Genomic DNA, 21,422 nt, shown 5'->3' with positions numbered 1-21,422 from the left:
GTTAAAATAAATTCTTTATGTTAATTCAAAAAATGTTTGATTATAACTAAGTGGCTAATTAACGAAAGCAGTTTACTTTTATTTTATTTTTATTCTATAAATTTCCCTACGCAAGTCTAGCTTATAATACTATGAGCGCAATTACGCCTAATAATGAAGTATAACGGAGTTTACAGCCGTGGCTATATACATGGGCGCCCGCATGGGGGGGCAAGGGGGGAGGGGCACTTGCCCCCCCTGGAATTTTAAAATGTCAATATTAGTATTATTTATAAGTGTAATATGTATTACTTATGAAGGTTAAAAACATTATACAATATCCAGTGGCGTATTCAGAGGCGCGGGAGTTCTTACCCCCTTTTGTACGTGATATTATTGTTTTTTTTGGTGGTGTAACATCGACATTTGTTTAACTGAAGCAGATTCTTAAAAGAAGGTATAATGGTGACTTTAAGTAATAAATGTTTAACGCAAAATTATGCTCTTTAAGCATACTGTAAGACCACGTGCTAAGTGTGCAATAGACACAACTTATTTACCCTCAACCTCAGCTTGTAATTTAGCTGACTTGGCACACAGCTCAGCGCAGATGTTGTGCTAATCGTGGCATAATAACACCCGGAAAAAACGATCTTCGTTTAGTAGTGCAGGTGGTGCAAGACGTGCTTGTAATTTAGCGCTCGATCCGTCCATGTACCTTGAGAACTGCGCTACTGATAGTCGAATTATATCTGATTCTACCACAATTAGTCACATATATTTCACGGTCTTTTTTCGCCCCTAGTTAAAGATTGCACACTGTGATTTCGCAGCTGGCGCCTGACAGGATTGTCGATGACGCACGCGGTCGCTTTTGCTGGACGTATTTGGCTGTTTCTAATTGTTTTTTTATCACGTCTTGCAATCACCATTCTATGACGTCATACTGACACTGTTTTATGTCGTCATCATTCATTAACGTCAGACGAAAAATAGGGGAATTCCCTAAGTTGAAAATTATGGATCCCGCTTGTTTGATTTTCTGGTTACGCCCCTGCATGGTTGCCCCCCCTGGAAAATTTTCTGCGGGCGCCCCTGGCTATATACATAGTTAACAGCCCTAATAAATCACGTGTAATATACAAGTTTTTTTCATAGGATATATTAAAGTTCATCCTTTGCGAAAACAGTAGCAGAATATCTTAATTTCGACATTTTTTGCCATTTCATTATTACGCTACAACGTAGGCTTAAATATATCTACAACCTGTTATCCTTACAAGCGAAAGTTTTCGTTAGTGCAGTGGCTCTAAATTGTTAGTAAAGTGGTTCTTCCATTGTTCTCCCCGTCACAGAACGTAACCAGGGTGGTTTCAGTTATGAAAAAACATAAAATCGAATCTAACGTAGCCTACAAATGGAAAATAATATAAATTTAACTTTTGTCTAAAAAGGGGTTAGTGCATCAAAACAACTTTAACTATTTTGTGTTCTTCTTTTAACCAAGCTAAAAACAGGAACTCTATTATTAGGACACTGTACGACCTACCTGAGATAGAAAAAACAGTATAATCTCTTTGAATATATTTACTAAATAAAATCACCTACAAACAATCTTTGTCTTTGTTGGTATTACGCAGCTGTTCGCCAAGTCAGCTCAAATCCAAGATGTTGTTAAGGGGAAAAAGTTGTGTTTATTCTATTCAGTAATCACGTGGTATTAGAATGCAAAATAGGAAAAAGGCTTGATTTGGCCTTGTTTAGTGTGATATCCTCTTTTATCGTGGTTTCAACGAACTCCTGTACTGCAATTTTTGTCTGCCTTCTCCAGAGTCCGGACTGAACAAACCATTCTATCAGCTGATATGTGGAATCCATACTTGCCAATCAGCCAACATAAACGAATAAAGAAAGGCGACAGAGAAAAATATCCTTCGTGAACTACCTGTAAACCCCCCCCCCCCCTAAAAAAAAAAAAAAAAAAAAAAAAATATATAAAAAAAAATAATAATAATAATAATATGGTAAATTTTAATAATGAGCCCATGTGGTTGTCGAATTTAATCATGATTACATAATGTTCTTTGTACTATAACAAAATCATCACATTGAATGAAAATTAACTAAAACATTATTAGGGTAATTCAGCAGAGCTAGATCACAGTATCTACCAATGTAGATTACATGGCTCAGAGATTGGGATATTTACTGCTCAAGTGTTTAGCCACCTTAAAGAATTTGTAAATGTCCAAAAGAAAAAAAAACAGCCTGTCATGTTTTGCTCCTATATGCCTGTGCCCTGAATGATGGGTGTAAATATTCCTATCTATTATATCCAAATGTACTCCACCTTTGTGTTTTACTGATCTTTAATAAAAAATCCATAGTAAGGATTTAACTTTTTGTTTCCACAACCAGATGTTGCTGTGCTGAAACAAAATCCTAAACTTACCATGGATTTTTCAGAATTTTTAGGTTAGTGACAGCTTGTTGTGCTGTTTATTGTTATTTAACCTGATTTTTGTAATCTTTCTGGTGGCTTAATATTTTTTAGATCAATGCAATGATTCCTCTGTAAGTAGGTCAAATATTATTTTTGTAATAATCATTTAGATATCTATATACCATGATTAGCAATTTTAACTAAAAGTAGTAAATTATGTTATCATTTATGTCATTAGGTGTTAGGGTTGCCTTGTCTGAAACAAAGGCAACAGTCATTCTCTGATTGCCTAAAGTGATAAATTGTCAGGAAAGACTTTAAATCTAATTGTTTTATTGTTGCAACTATTTCTTTTTATTTCATCATTACAACAATTAGAAACACTAGTCTTAACTAAAATAATACAAAGGGTAATTTGATAATCATACAATTTTTATATACAGGGATATTGGTAAAATTAGGAAATTTATATTCAGTCATTTAATATATCGGTACTGTTTATCAAGACAGAAACTGAAAAACATTATTTGCCTACTGCACACAAAAATCTTAACAGAAAAAAGCATAGATGTAGTTGCATCCGATGAAAGAAGAACTAATTTTTATTATTTGATTTATTATAGTTTACCACAACTTAAGAAAGTCAAATAAACTTTATTTTGATGTAACTTCCTGTATTTTTAAATGTATTACTTTTAGCACTCCTTAATGTCTACAGTAGTTTAAACTTTCTTTGAAATACAGCTGAAATTTGTTAAAGTTCAGACACTTAACAATATTTTAACTTTCATATGGTGATTATTTTCATTTTATTGGTAAAATCATTTGTTTTGATATGCCAATATTAAATTATCATCCATAACTGACTGATTTCCTAGCAAATTTTAAGATCTTGTTTCAAGGTATAGGCCTACTTACCCAAAAACTTAATTTACCAGTACTGTTGTTGTAAACCACAAGCTAAACAGAGTGATTAGTCATATTAAAACATTATTAATTATAACCTACAGTTTACTCAACTTTAATATAAACACCAGTTCGCATATGTCTTATTTTGTAGGAAAGCTTGGCCAACAGAAAAAAATAACCACTACCAAGGCTTGGTGTGTATTTTTAACATTGTATTGTACTGCTTACTCAAGAAAAAAAACTAACAACTTTATGAAAAATCACAATGCAAAACAAGTTTACAAAATAGGAACTCCACTCTGCTAATAATCACAAATGGATTGATCGCCTTATTTTTTTTGGATTCAAATGTTGGCTTCTTACATGAGAATGTCGAATATAATATATGTAATTGCATTAAGTTTTAGTGTCAAATCTGACAACGACGCGCCAAAAGATGACCCGAAATGCAAGCGTTTACAGCTCGTTTTTCGGCCGTTTCTTTTTACGCTGCGATTTCGTTGAATTGCACTCTGTTGCACACAACAGGTCGACGATGCCGTCCTCAGGCCGGTGAACGTGTGCTTTGTAAATTCCGTACTCGTCGTGGTCGCCCACATAGCGGTAGCACATGTCCGAAAGCCTAAAACAAGACGTTTTTCAGTATAAAAGAGATTTCCCGCCGACTAGCTTTTTATTCATGTTGTTTATAACCTTAAAATAGTGTGCTGGCAACAACGTGATGTCACAAACTGTACATATCATACTAGGAAGGAAGTTATTGTCCCCACACCATTGTGTCGATTTATTTAACCAGTCACCAATAATTTTAAAATGATGACTGTATCATCACTTTGTATTACAGGAAAATCGGCACATTGAATGGAAATTAACTAAAGCATTATTAAGGTATTTCAGAAGGGCTAGATCACAGTATATATCTATTACTTAAGTCATTACACATTCGCCTTAGATTTATCTTAAATATTCAAAAACTACCATCAACACCGTGATTGTCCCAAGTCCCGTTTTAAATTATACAAAATAAGTTGTTCCATAATAAAGTAAGTTAGGTTTTACCAAGCGTGCCAAAGATTACTAACCTCCGCGGCCACGGGCCACCACCCTGCATAATCCCGGGAACTTCGGCTTCCGTGCTGCCTGGATAGATGAGATGCTTCACCCCGCTGACCTCCTTTATACCGAAGCCGCTCCACTCCTTGTCCGCGCACACGTTTTCGAAAAGGTCGATCAGCGTGTCTTCGCTCAGCTGCCGTTTTCCGTCCTTCACTGACTTGTACTTGGCGATTTTGTCCTGTTGGTATTTTTCATTTTTAGTTTAAAGTCAAAAAGTGGTTTTAATGCGCCCAACGGATTCGATTTTGCCTCGGATTAAAGTTAAAGCTGTGTATGCTCCAAATACCCGTTAAGTAGCAAAGTTGCAACATAGACTGTAAATGATAAAGGTACTCGACTTGATTTTCTAGGCTGAAGTCGGACTACAGTTGTTTTAAAATTGTAGCAGTTTACATTAAGATATTTAATAATAAACAAACAGAGTCTAACAATCTTGTTTTTAGTAAGACAGCAGAGCCAGGTTTAAGCTCTAATTACGTATTAAGCAAAGGTACGCCAGTTAGATTTGTCCACGGCGCGTGTCGCAATTATTTTAGGTTCCAAAATAAAACGACATTGCAAGAAAATGCGTTTACTTAAAAAAGCATTCAACCAACGAATGGCAGCTGCTCCGCTGCTTCAAGATAAAGATAGTAAAAGTTGGCGGCGACGTACAAAAAATGGTTGAGTGGGCAACGCCGTAAAAAAGTTAACCATAAGTCACGGACATCGTAATACACCTAGGCTAACCTTCAACGCGTTGGCAAACCGATTGGCAATTCCAACACACGCCTCACAACGCAGTTTAGTGGGCATGAAATTTGCTTGGGTTTCTTCATCAGATAGGTCGGGCGGCCCCATGCTAATCGTACCAGACGAACTGCCGTCTTTTTGAATGGTCGACTTGCCCATTTGGCCGTGAACTGGTGACGTGAACAAGCAGGCAAAGACAAGCACTGCACATTTGCAAACTGTCATCTTTAAATTCTTTCGATGGGGGTTTAATCTGGAAAACATTTCAACAAGTGTAATGTCAATTATTTGCAAAAACACTTCACCAAAACCAATTCAGTTAATGTTTAGAATTATTTTAAAACTATGGTCGAATACCTTACTGTTTTGACACTTCGATTTTAAATTAACCTGCAGTACTTGACCTAATGTTCCCATAAATATGCCTTTGAACAACTACCTGTAAAATGATCAAAGATAAAATATGTTTATATATATTTAAGTTTACTGCTGCCCCGCCACTGACGCAAACAAGCTTAGCTTAAAACAAGTAAGCTGTAGGTTTTTGATCTGTCTTTAACTGCTGAATAATGTGCACTGCTGTCAGCCATTGTTGTCCAACTGTAACGAAAGAATAGCAACCTGACTAAACACTTTCTCTCTCAAGCGTTTTGTATCAGAAAGGCCACGTAGGTATAAAGAGATAACATTGTCAAAACAAACAATTGAGTTGATCAGGAAAAATTTACAGCCTGGGTGCATTTCAGTTCCTGTCACGGTCGGCACGAGTTCACTCTAGCGTGACCAACTCTTAATCAGCTGTTTTTTTGACGTAATTATTTGATAATACTCGTTAATATATTAGACTTCTATGTTGATTGAGTAAAAATGACCATGGCCATTTCGGTGAAATAATACAAATTAATTTAGTTGTTTGTATTAAAGTAGTTTCAAAATGTTCTAAGAGATACCAACTAGCTTTCTGTACTTAGTTGTTTATGCGGCCAAGCAACCAAGGTAGAAAGTAATATTAGTATGTGATTTTTATTGCCACTTGGTAAAAAGTTTCGTAGATTGCCGACGAATTTACCGTTCGTTCGCTGCGTTCTGGAGTGACCTTCGAGCAAGATATTGCGAAACGCGCGGTTGCTGTGTGTAGGCGTGTACGGATTTCGTCCAATTAGATCCAGTTATCCTACGTGACTTGCTCGCTCAGCAATATGCTCATTCCCGATAACGACACATGTTGTTTTTGTGATTAGATCATTAGATGTAGTAGTAGGCTATTAAGTTTATTTAAAGTAAGCAACGACTGTTGACCCGATACAGATATATGCGAGTAAGAGCACTTTTTTTCATTGAGCTTATAAAGTCTAGTGTGCCACCAGTATTTACGTGACTTCTGGTTTTGTGTTCATTCCTCTAATAGGTTTATTCGTAAAAAAAATCTTATTTTGATAAGTAGCTCAATTCTTTAAATTAAACCTATTTTCTGTCATTTTATGTGTTAAGATAAGGTTTCCTATAAAAATATTGTCTTAGATGGTATCAGTTGCTGTGGTCATTATGTAGATAGAGTTGTGGTTGCCTGTTTTTGACAAGTTTAGTCTAATCTTAAAGTGAAAGTTGCTTACACAATTTTCTCAAGTGTTTGTTAAAAATATGTTGAAAAATTTGAAATCTATTTTTTTGTGAAAAAACCTAAGAGTTTGCAGTAAATTCCTCTTGTTTTTGTCCAGGCTATCAGCTTTTACTGTGACATTTTTTTTCTTTTATTTAGTACTACAGTTTTTTAAAAAGAAATTAAAAATGGTAAGTTATTTCTCTAATAATACACCAAGGTTATGTTACTTTAAAATAACTAATTTTCAAATGATGTTAATAATATTTTGGCTTGGGTAATTGTAGGCTTATCTTTAGTTACTATTTTATATACTATTCACGGATATAAAGATTCTGTGAGTTTGCAGTTGTTGTTTTGTTGCTTTACCAGGAATTTTGTTTTCCAGACTTACTATGAATCAAAAGGAGACAAGGTGAGTATAATATACACCTAACACCTTAGTCTACTTGTTTAATGTCATAGCTAAATTAATAGTTTAAACAGCAATATACACCTTTCATTTCTACTTGAGTAGTGTTATGGACACGTTAATTATATTTAAACAAAGTAATAACAAGGTGATAACCAATTGTTTACTTATCAACAAAGTCATATAAATCTAGTAGATCAAAATCATCTTAAGAAAGATATTCGAATGTGTAGTTGTGTCACCATCAGATATAGATTATTACATAAAAACAACAAACGAATCGCATATTGATTTTTATTATTTTCCAGCATGCCAAGGGAGAGTTTAAGTCCTTCGACCATGTCACATTTTGGGTGGGAAATGCCAAGCAGGTCTGTCACCTAACTTTCCTTGTATTGTTATTAAGTTGAAATATTTTTTAAGTTGAAATACTGTCTCAATGGTGAATGCATTAGAGATTTGAAAAATTGACACTAGCTTAGTCGCTGTGCAATAGCTCCATTTAAACTCTTATTTCTGTTTTTAAGGCTGCTAGCTATTATTGCACACATATGGGATTTTCGCCACTTGCATATAAAGGCCTTGAGACAGGCGAAAGAAATGTTGTATCACACGCTGTTAGGTAAGTTTTAACAATATCCCCATCTGTTGTTGTTTATTATTGTTTTCAGAAATATTTGAATGTAAAAAAGGTGTATACCGATATATACTGAAACATTATTTATAGACAGATTTGTGCTGTGGCAGACAATAGGAAGTATATGCTGTTTAATATTTTTAAATTATTGATTTCTCACAGCCAGAACAAGATCATATTTGTTTTCAAATCACCCCTAAATCCGGGAAATGCTGAATTTTCTAAACACATGGACAGGCACGGAGATGCTGTGAAGGACATTGCATTTTCTGTAGAACATTGTGCTGCACTTATGGAGGTATCTTAATTAACTAATTAAAAGGGAAACAAATTATGAATAAAATATCACACCACAAAAGTTTGCCATACAGTGACTTTATTAAACCTATTTAAAAACTGATTAGGCTATAATGAATGCAATGACATACATTGAGGAATTATTAACTAAATCCCTAGCATGTTTCTTTAAGTCAGGCACTTCAGTTCTCTAGTAGAACTAGCTTATTGTACCAAAATTTTTAGCAATTAATAAAACTACTTACTATTAATTAAGAATAATATTAATTGTAATAAACATTTGGTTTAGCCAGGTTTTAACTAATGTCGATGCCAGTTATGCCTTTTTTGGATTTTGCTTCCTCTATTCATATGGGATTGTAAAGTAGCTTGATAATAATGAACCCCATAGCCAAAAAGGTGGAGCAAATCGATCTTATTAAAGACGCTACTACTAGCACGTATCAAAACGTCTTTGTGATGTTGATTTACTCGACCTTTTTGGCTATGGGGTTCATTATTATCAAGCTACTTTACAATCCCATGTGAATAGAGGAAGCAAAATCCAAAAAAGGCATAACTGGCATCGACATTCCGTGCATAGCGCACCTAAAAGATTGCAAATTAGTGCCGATTATTATGGACAGTTTAAAAAATGTGAAAAAAAAATGTTTTCATGTTTGTTTCGTTTAAACGAGACGCAAATCGCAAAGTTTTTTTCACATTTTTTAACAGTGTAGTGCGCTGTATAACGAAATAAACCTTAAAGTGTCTTGCGTCCGATTTAAAGAGTCCCGTACATGGCCTGTCCTTGCTTCTTTGAGCTAAAAATATATGCCACCAGCCCACATGTCACCGGTGCCAACCATATTGTTCGCTTGCTTTCGCTTTCACAAAACCCCGTCCAGTATCGACAAACGGCCGAACTCATTGTCCGCGACTTCCGTGCCGTTTCAGGTTACCAAATCGAAGAAAGGGGTTAAGATTGTGAGAGACGTATGGACGGAAAGCGATGAAGACGGGTCGGTGACTTTCGCGGTGGTACAGACCTACGGCGACACGACCCACACTCTGGTGGAGAGGGGAAACTACAAGGGCCTGTTTCTGCCCGGATACAAGCCACCACTCTTCGTGACCCCGTTTTACAAGAGCCTGTGAGTCGCGCGATTTGATAGATTTTCGATTTGTTTACGAAGTCGCTAAAAACTTAATTACCCTTAATGAGGGGCTGAGTGGTGGGAAACCTATGGCTCGCCATATGGCTATTTTGATGAAAGAATCTTGCTTGCAGATAAATTGAAGCTATAGTTTCTTAGCATGATTTGACTTAAACTCCACGCGGCCACGGCCGCTTTTCTAACTTTATTTTTCCCTATTTAACAAACATAGTAGTAAATTTTTCATCGATTTCGCTAATGCGGTTTGTTTTTTCGGGACTGTTAGCGATTTCATGGAATTTGTTTATATCTAAACTGCACTGCATGCTCTTTCGACGGGACTCCATAATGAAAGTTGTGCAAACTTACCTAATTGATATTTTCGTGCTTAGTATGTGTCTTTTAAATGAGAACGAAATAAAGGGCCACTGCTTAAATTGCTAATTTTTCTAACCTACAACTTAGATGTAAAAAGTATTATATGGCTCTCATGGAAATACAACCAAGAATGTTAGGCTTTTGTGGCACCCTTAGCTAAAAGGTTCCCGATCATGCTCTAGCTTTATAACTGTGTTTAACATGCCTATTTAATAACGTACGACTGAGGTTAAGATTTCGGTCTAACATCTAACAAACTGTTACAACAAACGGTATCGTTTTCATATTCCTAATAGATATTGCGTTTGTATTTGTCAGTTTGTGGTAACGAATATTTTTAGTTGTAATCTGAAATTAGAAGCAGGACGGTGATATGAAAATAAATATATAAATAAAATTTAGATTGAAACCTGTAGCGTATTTCACAACATATTTTAACGATACATGTAACACAAGGAGTATATGAATATATTAAGTGAATAAATTCGTTTGTATATACGGCTTTCTCGTGATTTGGACGGCGTCTTAACTTTTTGCCATAAGAATGCACTCTATTTTAACGGATTTATACTAATTAAATTGATATATTCCTTGTGTTACATGTAGCGTAAAAATAATTTGTAAAATACGCTACAAGTTTTAATCCAAATCTTCTTCACTTAGGTACCGGTACAGTTTGTACGTCACATAGCCATATATCACAGGGTGCGACACAATACTCGTGTTGCTTTTTGTTTTATATACGAACGTTCGACGAACGTAACTCAGTGTTTCCGTTGCATTTCTAGGCCCGCTGTCGGACTGAATTTCATCGATCACTGCGTCGGAAATCAGCCAGACCAACAAATGATGCCTGTCACTAAGTGGTTCGTATTCTGCTTTAACTTACAGTGTATTCTTGTAAAATAAGCACCACTCTTGGATGTTGATACATAATAATATTGTTATTATTATTTTTACTGTTTATATTCGGATCCAAGCCTGTTTGAAAACTGCCAGTTGTTTATATTTTATCCATGAATCATTCGCATCAAGTATGTAGGTCGAGCTGTTGATGCTTTTTGCGTTTGTGGTTCTGTTTGGATGCTTTTGAAAGTGTTACTGGTCCAAAGGAGTTACAGTACTAAATTAAGCGATAAGTATATGTGCTCTTTCAACTTTGCACTTTTATTCCCTATGTACATTTGAGATTCCTTGCGGTTTCATACCTTCTAAACTGTAGTAAAGTCCAGTGAATTGCACTACAAATAGAAATAACAAGCAGGCTCATGCTGGCTTTCATCGCAATTCGCATTGCGAACAGGCTTTCGAAATTGAAACACTGTCTATTAGTTGGATGCCTAAAAAGATCCGTCTCAATATCGTGGTTGCGTGTATTGCAAATTTATTAGCTGTTAGGTTGAGTCATGGATCCTCGTTTGTTTGTACGCGAGGAATTTGCTTAAACGGTTGTGCGTGCAAACGACCAATGAATCGTTAATGATCAAAGCGTGGTGCAAGCTTGTTATTCTTGAACCTTCGTATGCAACCAGTTGGCACAAACCTGTCTTTTTAAATTCGTCCATACGATTTTAGCATCCGCAATGACATTTTGGTACGATACAATCACCTTTATGTCCACGTTTATGGTTACATATTTAAGCTATTCAATAGATAATTGTGGCACAAATTAATTCAATTTTCGTTATATTTCATAACTTAAAAACAGTGGATATTTCCCTAAAATCATGTCAGATTGATAAGTCTTACGTGGTTTGTGGTAACCAAATATAGCAATGTTCCCTTCAAATTCACTCGCGATACATGGCTTAACATCACTTAAATCACGTAAAACTTGTCTGTGTGCAAAATATTGCCTACTGGTACATTAAAATAGTTGTCAAAAACTGCGAACTTTCAAATTAAGTTGCCTTGCTGAAATTAATCGATTATATTCGAAGTAAAAGCAAGTCACACCCCACGTCAAAAAAGTGTTGTAATATTTCCTGGAAACCCAACTGGTACAGTTCGATAAAGTTATTTTGTCATGTTACAGCAGGATTGGTAGGTTTTTGTACTAGTCTATAATTTAACTGTTGTCCTATATTTTACCACGTTTCGTAAGTATGCAACGTTATAAAACAATTTTAATTAATTTTGACTTTCTAATTGCCAAGAAACTGAACAGCTTATCGAAAAACCTTTTAACTGTCCTACTCAGCAAATTAAAAGTAGCTTGCCCTCCACATAGAATTCCGTGTAAGCAAGGCGTAGGCAAACACAAGAATTACTTGCCCTGTGTTGAGATACGTAATATGGCACTTTCGGCTAACAATACAAATATTTCCCACATACATTTTATTCCTATCTTCGAGAAAAGGCTACACAATTCACAGTTGTGTGGTCTCCGTTTTTCAGCGCCAGATAGTAATTCCCGGCTACAACTTTCTGTTTAAAAAAACAGTATTTTATTAAAGGTCAGCAACGCTTAAAAAACAATTCACAACCGCTGAGCCCCATTATGATTTCGTCCCCTTGTAAAAATGCGTTTGTTCAAAAACTACAGGCACTAAATTAAAACTTTGACTAAAAAGCTTGCGGTGATTTAATAGTTTTTTTAAGTTTCCCTTCTGGTTTACCTCAACTATATTTTAAAGGCTGTTTTATACCAATGACCCGAAAACCTAAACATGGATTGAGTAAAGCTTCCTAAATGGGCGGTTTAACTGCACGGAAAACCTAGCAGGACCGCAAATTCTGCTCTACACCTGGCTTTAAACGCCCCACTAACCCCCTTTGTACTTAAACGCCTCCCTACCCCTAACCCTCTTTGCACTGTAGGTACGAGAACAACCTGCTCTTTCATCGCTTCTGGTCCATCGACGACGACCTGATGCACACCGAGTTCAGCGCTCTGCGTTCCATAGTCGTCACCAACCACCAGGAAACGATCAAGATGCCAATCAACGAGCCGGCAGAGGGAAAGCGCAAGAGCCAGATCCAGGAGTTCTGCGACTACAACGACGGGCCCGGCGTACAGCACATCGCCCTTAACACCGACGACATCCTTAACGCGGTGAGATAGGTTTGCTGTGGGTTGGGGCTGTCCGAGTTATCGGAGACGATACTCCAAAATGTGTGTTCTTTCGATACTATTCGAAATAAGGAACTGACGATGCCACTTGGCAAAGTATATTTTCCTTCTAAACAAAACGTCTGATCCTGTTTTTACTCATGTTTTCAACTGTGACTTTTACTTGTTATTATACGCGTCAGCGGAGCAGTGATCGACTGGCTAAAAGTTGCCGATGATGGTTTTGGATTTTATAAAGATACACCCTAATGTTCGATACTATAGGTTGGTAGATATCTGGTATGGTGGTATACAATGAGTATGGTTAGTTTCACCATGGTTTGCTATTCGAAGCAGCGATGTTGCACCTGAAAAGGTAAATTTTTCAAGGTTTCACCAACGTTGCGTAAATCCCTTTCATTAATTTTGCTCATGTTACCATAGTAATGGCGGCCTTTCAAAATACTGCCTATAAGCGCACTCCTACTGCCTTGGTCGCACATCCTTTCGAAAATTCATTTTTAGATAGAGTTCATTTATAAAGTGACAGTAAGAATATGGTGAACCTATAACTAAATCTTACCACAACACTGCGTAAAAGCCTAACACAATGTACGTTTTAGTTTGATTAATTTTGCTTATTTGACCATAATGGCAGCTTTTCTATTTGATCATGATTTTAAACTTTTTGCCCCAAATGCGGTTCATATGTACACTACTGCAACCTTTCGAATATTCTTTTTTTTATATAGCGTTGATTTATGAAGTGACAGTAACGTGCTTATTTCTGAGAAGCGCCCTGGTTTCTAAAAAGTGCACTTGGTTTGACCTAAATAGTTTAACAGTAAATAAATGACGTTTAAATAATGAACATTAATTACAATTTCAGCGACCTAACCCATTTAGACTTGCTAATTATATTAGGCGATTTGCTGAATTGCTAGATAGTATTTGTTTTATTGCCAAATCTTTGCAAATCATAAGTCCTTTTAAAAAAATGAATGAATTCTATAAAACCTTGTATTCAACATTTTTTCGCGAACCTGGTATTTCAAGTTATAATTTCTCATAAGAAAAAGCTTAAAATTAACTTGCTTTTTAAGCCCATAGTTATAAGCGTTAACTGCTCTTCTTCCAAACACCTGACATTTATTCTTTATCGCCTTTGTTTGTTCTTTTATTTGTCAGATCGAAGTTCTGCGCAGCCGCGGCATGGAGTTCCTCACCATCCCTGACGTTTATTACCAAAAGCTGCAGGAAAATCTCTCCAAGTCAAAGACTGTCGTCAAGGAAGACATGGAAATAATCAAGGTAATATTTGCAAACTTTGGGAGCATAATGGTTGTGAGGTTGTAGTAAAAATATCAAAGCCCATACAGAAGTAGGTAGCATTTTGAACCTTTAGAATGACGTATTTGAAACGTTCAAATTGATACCTACCTCTGTACGGACTTTGATTTCCAAACTGTAGTTCACTGGTAGCTTGTGTTGTTGTACACCTAATACCGACGTATATTTTTTTCTGTAAGCAATGGTACGACGATCAAACATAGACATGGTATAAAGTGGACCTTTGTATTGTCTAATTCTAAATCTGGAATTTCGGTAGTTTAATCACAAACTGTAATAAAACCTTGACAAGTTTTCGGACAAGCGTGGTTTATCAGGTTGAATTTCTACTTTGACCAGATAAAGCACGGTTGTGCGAAATCTTGTCAAGGTTTTATAACAGTTTGTCATTGAAGACTCTTACCTGACTTTCAAACCTTTAAAGATTTTTATGTCGCGAGTGGCGTTTTTTATCCTTTTAAAAATATAGTTCACATATAAATTTGCTGGCATAAATTTGGTTGTCCGACGTTGTTTGTTTGTCGGATGTCTTTGCTCTTATGAGGGATGTTCAAAGTAGAATATCGAATCCTTGGATTCGGATCCAGATGAGATTCGAATCCAATTCTGCCGTTTATTTCGGGTAATTGGAACCGATATAATTTAACGTTTTACCACCGACCGTCGCGCCTAATTGTACAAACGCGTGTGGTAAGTTGGCCTGTCGCTGCGGCGACCAATTTATAGTGATTGCTTTAAATGTAACCAGTTAGTGTAGCGTCAGCGTTTTTTCGGGCGACCAATTACCGCGTCTCGCGATAACTTTCGTCTAATAATTAAGTGTCAATCAAGCGTTATTGGGCGAGCGACTAACGTGCAATTTCAGGTGGGGAGTTCCAATTTCCCTAAATGCGTTAAGTTGCAAACGTAACATTACGTTGTAAGAGGTGCTGGATGTAACCATATGCGCTATAGGGTTACTTAAGGTTAACTTTAGGCCAATATTCAGCGAGGTTATACAGTAATGCACAGCGTGATTGTCAAGTATTCGTTATGTCAATAGTAACTTATTCTTTGCAGTACATTATTATTTGACTGCATAATAGATCATTTTAGTCAAAAAAAGAAGCACAAAAACCCAACAATGCTTTAAAAACAGGGCCGAATTGCTAAAGAGTTCTGTGTTCGGTGTTGCATTGTAGGCTACTCACTATTGGCAAAAATATAAGTTTTGGCAACAACCTGGACAATGGACATATTACAGTTTACAGAACGACTTCAGATGACAGTTGTTAAGAATGTTAAACATATGGGAGATTTTTTTTATTATAATGTACACATGTTAGCAAAAAATCCCTTCCCCAAACAAAATCGAGATTAAATAATTTAATAAAATTATACTAGGATTCGCTATTCTGGATTCGTTATTCTAGATTCGAAACCTATTATTCTAGAATACCTTGGTATTCTACTTTGAACATCCCTAGCTCTTATCGTTTTTTTTTTGAACGTTGAAAGCTTGGGTAGCCGAAACGTGGGATAAATAAATACCACAATAACTTTTAGTATATATTTGACCGGACCTTTGTAAGGGTGACTATAAAAATACTCTATTAATGCAAATTTACCTTTTTTGATGCTATTTTATTAGAGCTGATGTTATTTGATTAGAACCATAAAACAAACATTTTTTCTTACTCAAATCGAAAATGCTATATAATGGCTCAAAAATATTTTCGTATCCTGGCGTACCTATACCCTTGGGTACTCAATGTACCGCAAGCGAAACAGCAAGGCAGCAAGGTTGACCGAAGGCTTGAAGTTCACGCGACTAAATGACGTTGCTGTGTACGTGAATTCACAGAAACACCGCATACTGATCGACTTCGACGAAAACGGTTACCTGCTGCAGATCTTTGCCAAACCGATGCAGGATCGACCAACTTTCTTTCTGGAGGTTATCCAGCGCCACAACCACCAGGTATAGTATAGCTGCTTGCTTTTCCAACCTATATTCAGGATTATGTAGGGTAGCAGTTTTTGAACTGTAATATAGGAGCCTACGCCGATTAAAATTTGACCCACCTTCTTTTTGGAGGTTATCCAGTGCCACAACCACCAAGTAAATGGAGCTTGATCTCCCAACCTGCCATCAGGGTTATGTAGGGCAGGGGTTCTCGAACTGAAATATAGGGAAGTATGCTGTTTAATATTTTTTTAAATGGCCTGACTGTTCAAGTCTAAGGGCGAATAGAAGCGAGCTAGAAACGAGTTTCCTAAGTAAAACCGAGTCTGAGTGTAAGTATATGCGAGTTAAAAACGATATTCCTAGGTGACACAATTAAGAAGCGATTAGTTTAAGTAAGATTATGCGCTTTTGTCGTTGTCTGAATTAAAACTTCTCCAAATTTAATCTAAAATTACAACCCAAGCCACCAGGCGTAGGTTGTACATCAGGTATCACGTTAACTATACAATTCTTTTATTTTGCGATCGTTAAATGATATGTGCTCTATGTTACTATTTTTTTCGTCTTTTTACAAACAAATGTCGTTTTTCTCGTTGTAGTCGTAACTATTTTTGTAGCGGGGAATTTTAGAAAAAAAAACTAATTTTTCTCCACAAAACTTGAGTAAAAACCGTTTATGGGAACTTTAGCGTAACCAATTAATAATAGCCCATTAAAGAAATGTCCCGTAAAGAAAGTAAACTCGCATAGCGGTCAAGGATTTAAACACGAGCATGGCTTCGGTTGATCTTGTAATGGTATAACTCTGTGTTCCTTATTCGCTTGCCTTCCTGGACTGTCGATAACGGAAGGTTGATAAGACGGGCGATGCTATTTGCGGAGTACCTCCGACTAAATAAGACGAAAAAGGAGTCGAAACACGGCCTAAGTTTCTGCGTCTCACGCCTTGCTTGTATCAAGAACCGTTGACCTTTGATGGGGGATCCTGCTTGTAATGAGTACTGTTGACGGGGGGTAAATCGCTTTTTTCAGGGTTTAACTCACTGTTCCAAGCGGCAATGTTTTTAATGTAATTTGGCCAAGCGTCTTAAGCCCATGCAAAAACAAATCAAATGCAAAACTCCATCTTTATTCTCTGTTTGCACCTCGACCTTAGGCGCAGGACATTTTTTTCTCCGTAGGCGCCTTTTGTATTTGTCCTGTTCAGGACTATGCAAGGGACGTCTGTTTGAGTTCGTAACTTCTAAACAGATAGCAAACAGCATTACAAACTTTGGTACAATCACTATTAAAAATGTCAGAACTTGACTAAAATTTTCGATAAGGAATTCCGATATTACTAACAAAAATATGGCGGTGTCACCTATATACCGAATGACATCATTACTATGCTAAAATAAGCATAACAGAGGAAATTAAAGACGTTTTGAAGGGTTTTTTTCAGCCTGAAGAAGTTTGGTTACTCTGAGCGGGTCAAACTATTATCTTGATAAATTTACAATGCGTTGCGTAAGTTTGGCAAATTTTGGCTGAAATTCTTGCATTCATTTGTATATTGGATTGACATCGATACCACCCTAGTATCGGTGGAGTATCGATTCTAACACTTGTCATTGGGTCACCAGCACAAATTTATCGGACATCCTCATATGGGTTCTTTATGACAGTCAACAGATTTGCAAAACGTAGATGTTAGTTTTTAGACTAAAAAGACCGCGTGCTAAGTTTTTTGTAAATACTTTTTCGCAGGGTTTCGGCGCCGGTAACTTCAAGACCCTCTTCGAATCGATCGAAATTGACCAGGCGGCCCGCGGCAACCTGGTCTAAGTTTCAAGTAACCCTCGATCAACCAATCCTCTACCGCTTTTGCTTGACCTACGTTTGTGCATAGTTTTTCAATCTCGTAATAACCCTGTGTATAGCGTGTATGCAACTTAGCAGCAAAGTCGACGTACTAATTACCAGCTGTGAAATCCTGAGTTGTTTGTCGTCAAATGTGCACAATATTTGATGTGTGCTTTTCATTGATAATTCGACGTGATTTTAATCAATCCATTTTGTCGAAGTGCATCTTCAATGACTACTTTAATAAGCCCTTCGTATTCGACATTTTATCAAGTCTTGTTTCCTTATAAAAATACAACATTTTTCATTTTACCCTTGTTTTACGCAGTTAAGCCTTCATCATCTCTTGTTCCCATCTTAAAATATCGTTTTTGTGTAAAATTTATAGTTTTTTAATCGATTTGTTTTTCCCCTTTGTTTTACGGTTTTCAGTTGGCATATGGACTTCAGCTAGTCCTTTTAACTTTTTATCAAATCTTCTTCCGATCCAAGTGTATATTTATTTAGGTATTTTCAAAACTCTGTTTTTTACTTTTAATCACTTGTAATTTTAAATCGTTTTCCGCCCTTTCTTTGTGTCTGCGTGTAAAATTACGTACTTAATCTATGGAGCGAAATAGAAGCTTTTGGGATTAAACTATCGACTTGCCCGTAATGTTTTAACACGAGATTAAACTGTACTGGAAATTAGATATTAACTAACCGTCGACGTACACACGTTTTTCTTGAAGCCGCTACACGTAAGTGATACACATTGTTCTGCGATAGTCAAGGTTATGAATCGTGTCTTTTAACACTTTTTATCTTTTCGAGCAACAATCTGGACTCTTTGTCGAATAATAGTATTGCATTTTCTACACTTTAGTTGTCATATCATCTTTTGTCGCCCATTGTGATAAAGAGATCACATTATACACAAAATGATCACATAATGTCAGCATTCAATGTACAAATTTTATTTGTGTACATATTTGCATCGTATGTGTGTTGTTTGTTACCTAAAATTTTCATTTTGTTCTTAGTCACAATCTTGCATATCAACGTCCCCATTTTTACCTAACTACCCCTATACAATATAAAGAAAAGCGATATAGAAAACTTTTGATAGCGTTCCGTTTGCGCGCTGATTTTGCTTTTATCAAACAGACAGCTCATAATTATATGCTTTGCCGTTTTCGTTAGCAATAAATTAAAAAAAGCAGTCGACTTTGTCTTTATGAACTGCAGCTTATAAGAAAATTCTGTCCTTAGTGGACAATGGACATTTTTTTTATTTTACAGCCGCTTTAAACTACTGCTTTTGTGTGTCTGAAACAGAAACCAACATGTGTGTCGTTCAGCCAACTGGACCATTTCAAAACATAATGTTATACTGGTGTAGGAAAAGTAATAATTCTTCACTGACACCCACTCTATTTAGCCCTGGTTTTGAAACGCCGATCATTTAAAATAACAATTGATCTAACTCTAAACAGGAAAGCATAATGTAGTCCTAAAGCGTAATTAGTCAATTGTTCATTGAGGGTGACCAGAATTTTCCGAGAGAAATGAGACGTAGTGTCAAAGAACAGTATAGAAATATTATTACAACAACCAGTTTTAAAGTACAGGTAAGAAGTTTACGTCGGTTGTAGATAGGAATTGCGCACGGCAGATTTCAATTTCCATCAAAGTTTTCATTTTTGGCGCCGCCGTCTTTCAAATAGAAAGAAGATGTTACTAGGTGAAAATTCCCAACCTTTTTAAACCAGAATTAGTGCCACATGCACCCTTATTTTATCCGCATAAACGTTGTTTAAAAGTGTAAATTCAGTCTTGCACTTCGACAAAAACTAACTTGTATTATATATCATGCCTTTTTAGGTATGTGATGAGTCTGATGACCGCTTGACTAAGCAATAGCCATTCAGGCCCTGCGGGGTTTTGTTAACACTGATAACAGGTACAGCAACTGGTGTTTCACTTAGAAAATCAAAGTGCACATGCTTTATATCCGGGAAATATGTGTCTACTACGTTTTGCTGCCTCTTAGTAATGTTAGTTTCGCAATGTGTGTAGTTTGCTATATCGGCTGGATTTTGCGTGCCGCCGTACTTCGAATGAATAACAAGACGAGAATAGGTTAAGCCTTGTTTTACTTTTTGTGCAAGCGATTTCGTACCTAAGCAACACGTGATACCAGCAAGTTGTATGAAATACCTGTGGTATGCCAACAAGGTAGAGAAACTACAACAACATATTTCCGGTATATATACCAATGTAATCTGTTGAGTAGCTTCACTGACCACCTTATCAGTTTTCTGTGTAAACTGGAAAACTGTCAAAATTGGAACACAAAATCATGAGTTAAGTTGTTTTGAAAACGGTGGTAAAAATCTGGTTCTATTGTATGTAGAGAACGCACAGCAGACAGTATGCGTGATGCGTATGCGATATGCGTGCTTTGATGCTCGTCGACAAACGGCCCACTTCAAGGAAATATAATAACGACAGTCAGTAGTGGGTTGCTTAAGTAAGCTGCAAAGACCGTAAAAACAGACCATAAGAGAAATATTGTGGTAAGAGTTTACAACTTTCCGTTCAGCATATTTAGAAACAATTGTGGTTGGCCTTATTAATGTCTATTATTGTAGAAATCGCATTCGTTTTACGAATGTTTTTTTCTTTCTCTTACTAAAACCTTTTTTCGTACAGTGTGTAGAGTGGGTTTGGTAATTTTATGTTATCTTTCTTCCAAAAATGGTATAAACTCTTTTTTGCAAAATAGTTCTGTATTTTTAATACTTTAGTAGTGTTTATAAAGGGATAAACAACTGGACATTAACTATTAGTCTTATTCGTTTGGACAAGAAATTAACTTGAACGTACGTCAACATTACTTGTTGGCTGTTTGGCAACATTACTTGTTTGACTGTGGCTCTATTTATAGGCTAAAGTAAAGTATAACTATAGCGGATATGGGTCATTATTGAAAATTTGAGTTATATGTTTCTGGTGCTTTTACAAAAACAACGCTAAACGACGCTCTACTTAAACAACTAAAATATTTCCTCTATATTTACACCCTAACCGCGGTGAACTAGAGGAGCATTGGTATTTAAGTTAGCCAAACTGTAGTCAACAGTCTAAATTTGAAGTTTCTTAAACGTTGGAAAAACGTTGAATTAGCGCCAAGCAATTTAGGAACAAAGGCGCTTTGCCTCAGTACAAAAGGACCAGCAAATAAACCGATTTTTAGACCAACAAACTTTGTTTTCTTTGTGGCTTTTATCGGCCAACTAAAACACTATGTCTTATTATGCGCGACTAAACGTCGCATGAATCAAGCTGGAAATGAATCAAGAGGCGAAACAAATGTCAAATTTCGTCACTTTTTTATTGCAATGGCTTATTTTGAAGACTATTTTGGGGCGTAAAAACACCAGTCGTTTCCGTGATTATTTTCTTATTTTGTTTGTTGTTTAAGAGGCGTTAGGAGCACATTCGAGAAGTTATACAGCAGTTTTGAATTAATAAGGTTGTTTACACCAATCGTCTATGCAGAGCTAACCGAAAAACCGCGTCCGATAAAGATTTTATCTCTTCATA

The 21,422-nt window shown here is 36.3% G+C and overlaps 2 protein-coding genes across 2 annotated transcripts; one reads left to right on the top strand and one right to left on the bottom strand.

The window, feature by feature from the left end:
* Nucleotides 1-3,433: 3,433 nt before the first annotated feature.
* LOC146139595 (marginal zone B- and B1-cell-specific protein-like) lies at nucleotides 3,434-5,805 on the bottom strand. Its single transcript, XM_083392122.1, has 3 exons — nucleotides 5,177-5,805; nucleotides 4,414-4,625; nucleotides 3,434-3,953 (listed from the first exon to the last, which is right to left on the bottom strand). Exons 1-3 carry the CDS (start codon nucleotides 5,441-5,443, stop codon nucleotides 3,788-3,790), a joined length of 645 nt encoding a protein of 214 aa, XP_083248248.1. The 5' UTR covers nucleotides 5,444-5,805; the 3' UTR covers nucleotides 3,434-3,787.
* Nucleotides 5,806-6,879: 1,074 nt separating this feature from the next.
* LOC146139594 (4-hydroxyphenylpyruvate dioxygenase-like) lies at nucleotides 6,880-18,203 on the top strand. The gene is made up of 11 exons (XM_083391120.1): nucleotides 6,880-6,970; nucleotides 7,168-7,194; nucleotides 7,500-7,562; nucleotides 7,719-7,813; nucleotides 7,991-8,126; nucleotides 9,062-9,258; nucleotides 10,428-10,505; nucleotides 12,460-12,694; nucleotides 13,880-14,002; nucleotides 15,885-16,001; nucleotides 17,739-18,203. Exons 1-11 carry the CDS (start codon nucleotides 6,968-6,970, stop codon nucleotides 17,814-17,816), a joined length of 1,152 nt encoding a protein of 383 aa, XP_083247246.1. The 5' UTR covers nucleotides 6,880-6,967; the 3' UTR covers nucleotides 17,817-18,203.
* The last annotated feature ends 3,219 nt before the right edge of the window (nucleotides 18,204-21,422 follow it).

Source organism: Ascidiella aspersa, chromosome 6 (assembly GCF_963924565.1).
Source record: "Ascidiella aspersa chromosome 6, kaAscAspe10.2, whole genome shotgun sequence".
Classification (NCBI taxonomy): domain Eukaryota; kingdom Metazoa; phylum Chordata; class Ascidiacea; order Phlebobranchia; family Ascidiidae; genus Ascidiella; species Ascidiella aspersa.
The sequence above is the reverse complement of the archived record's forward strand: the minus strand, read 5'-3'. Positions and strand labels throughout refer to the sequence as shown.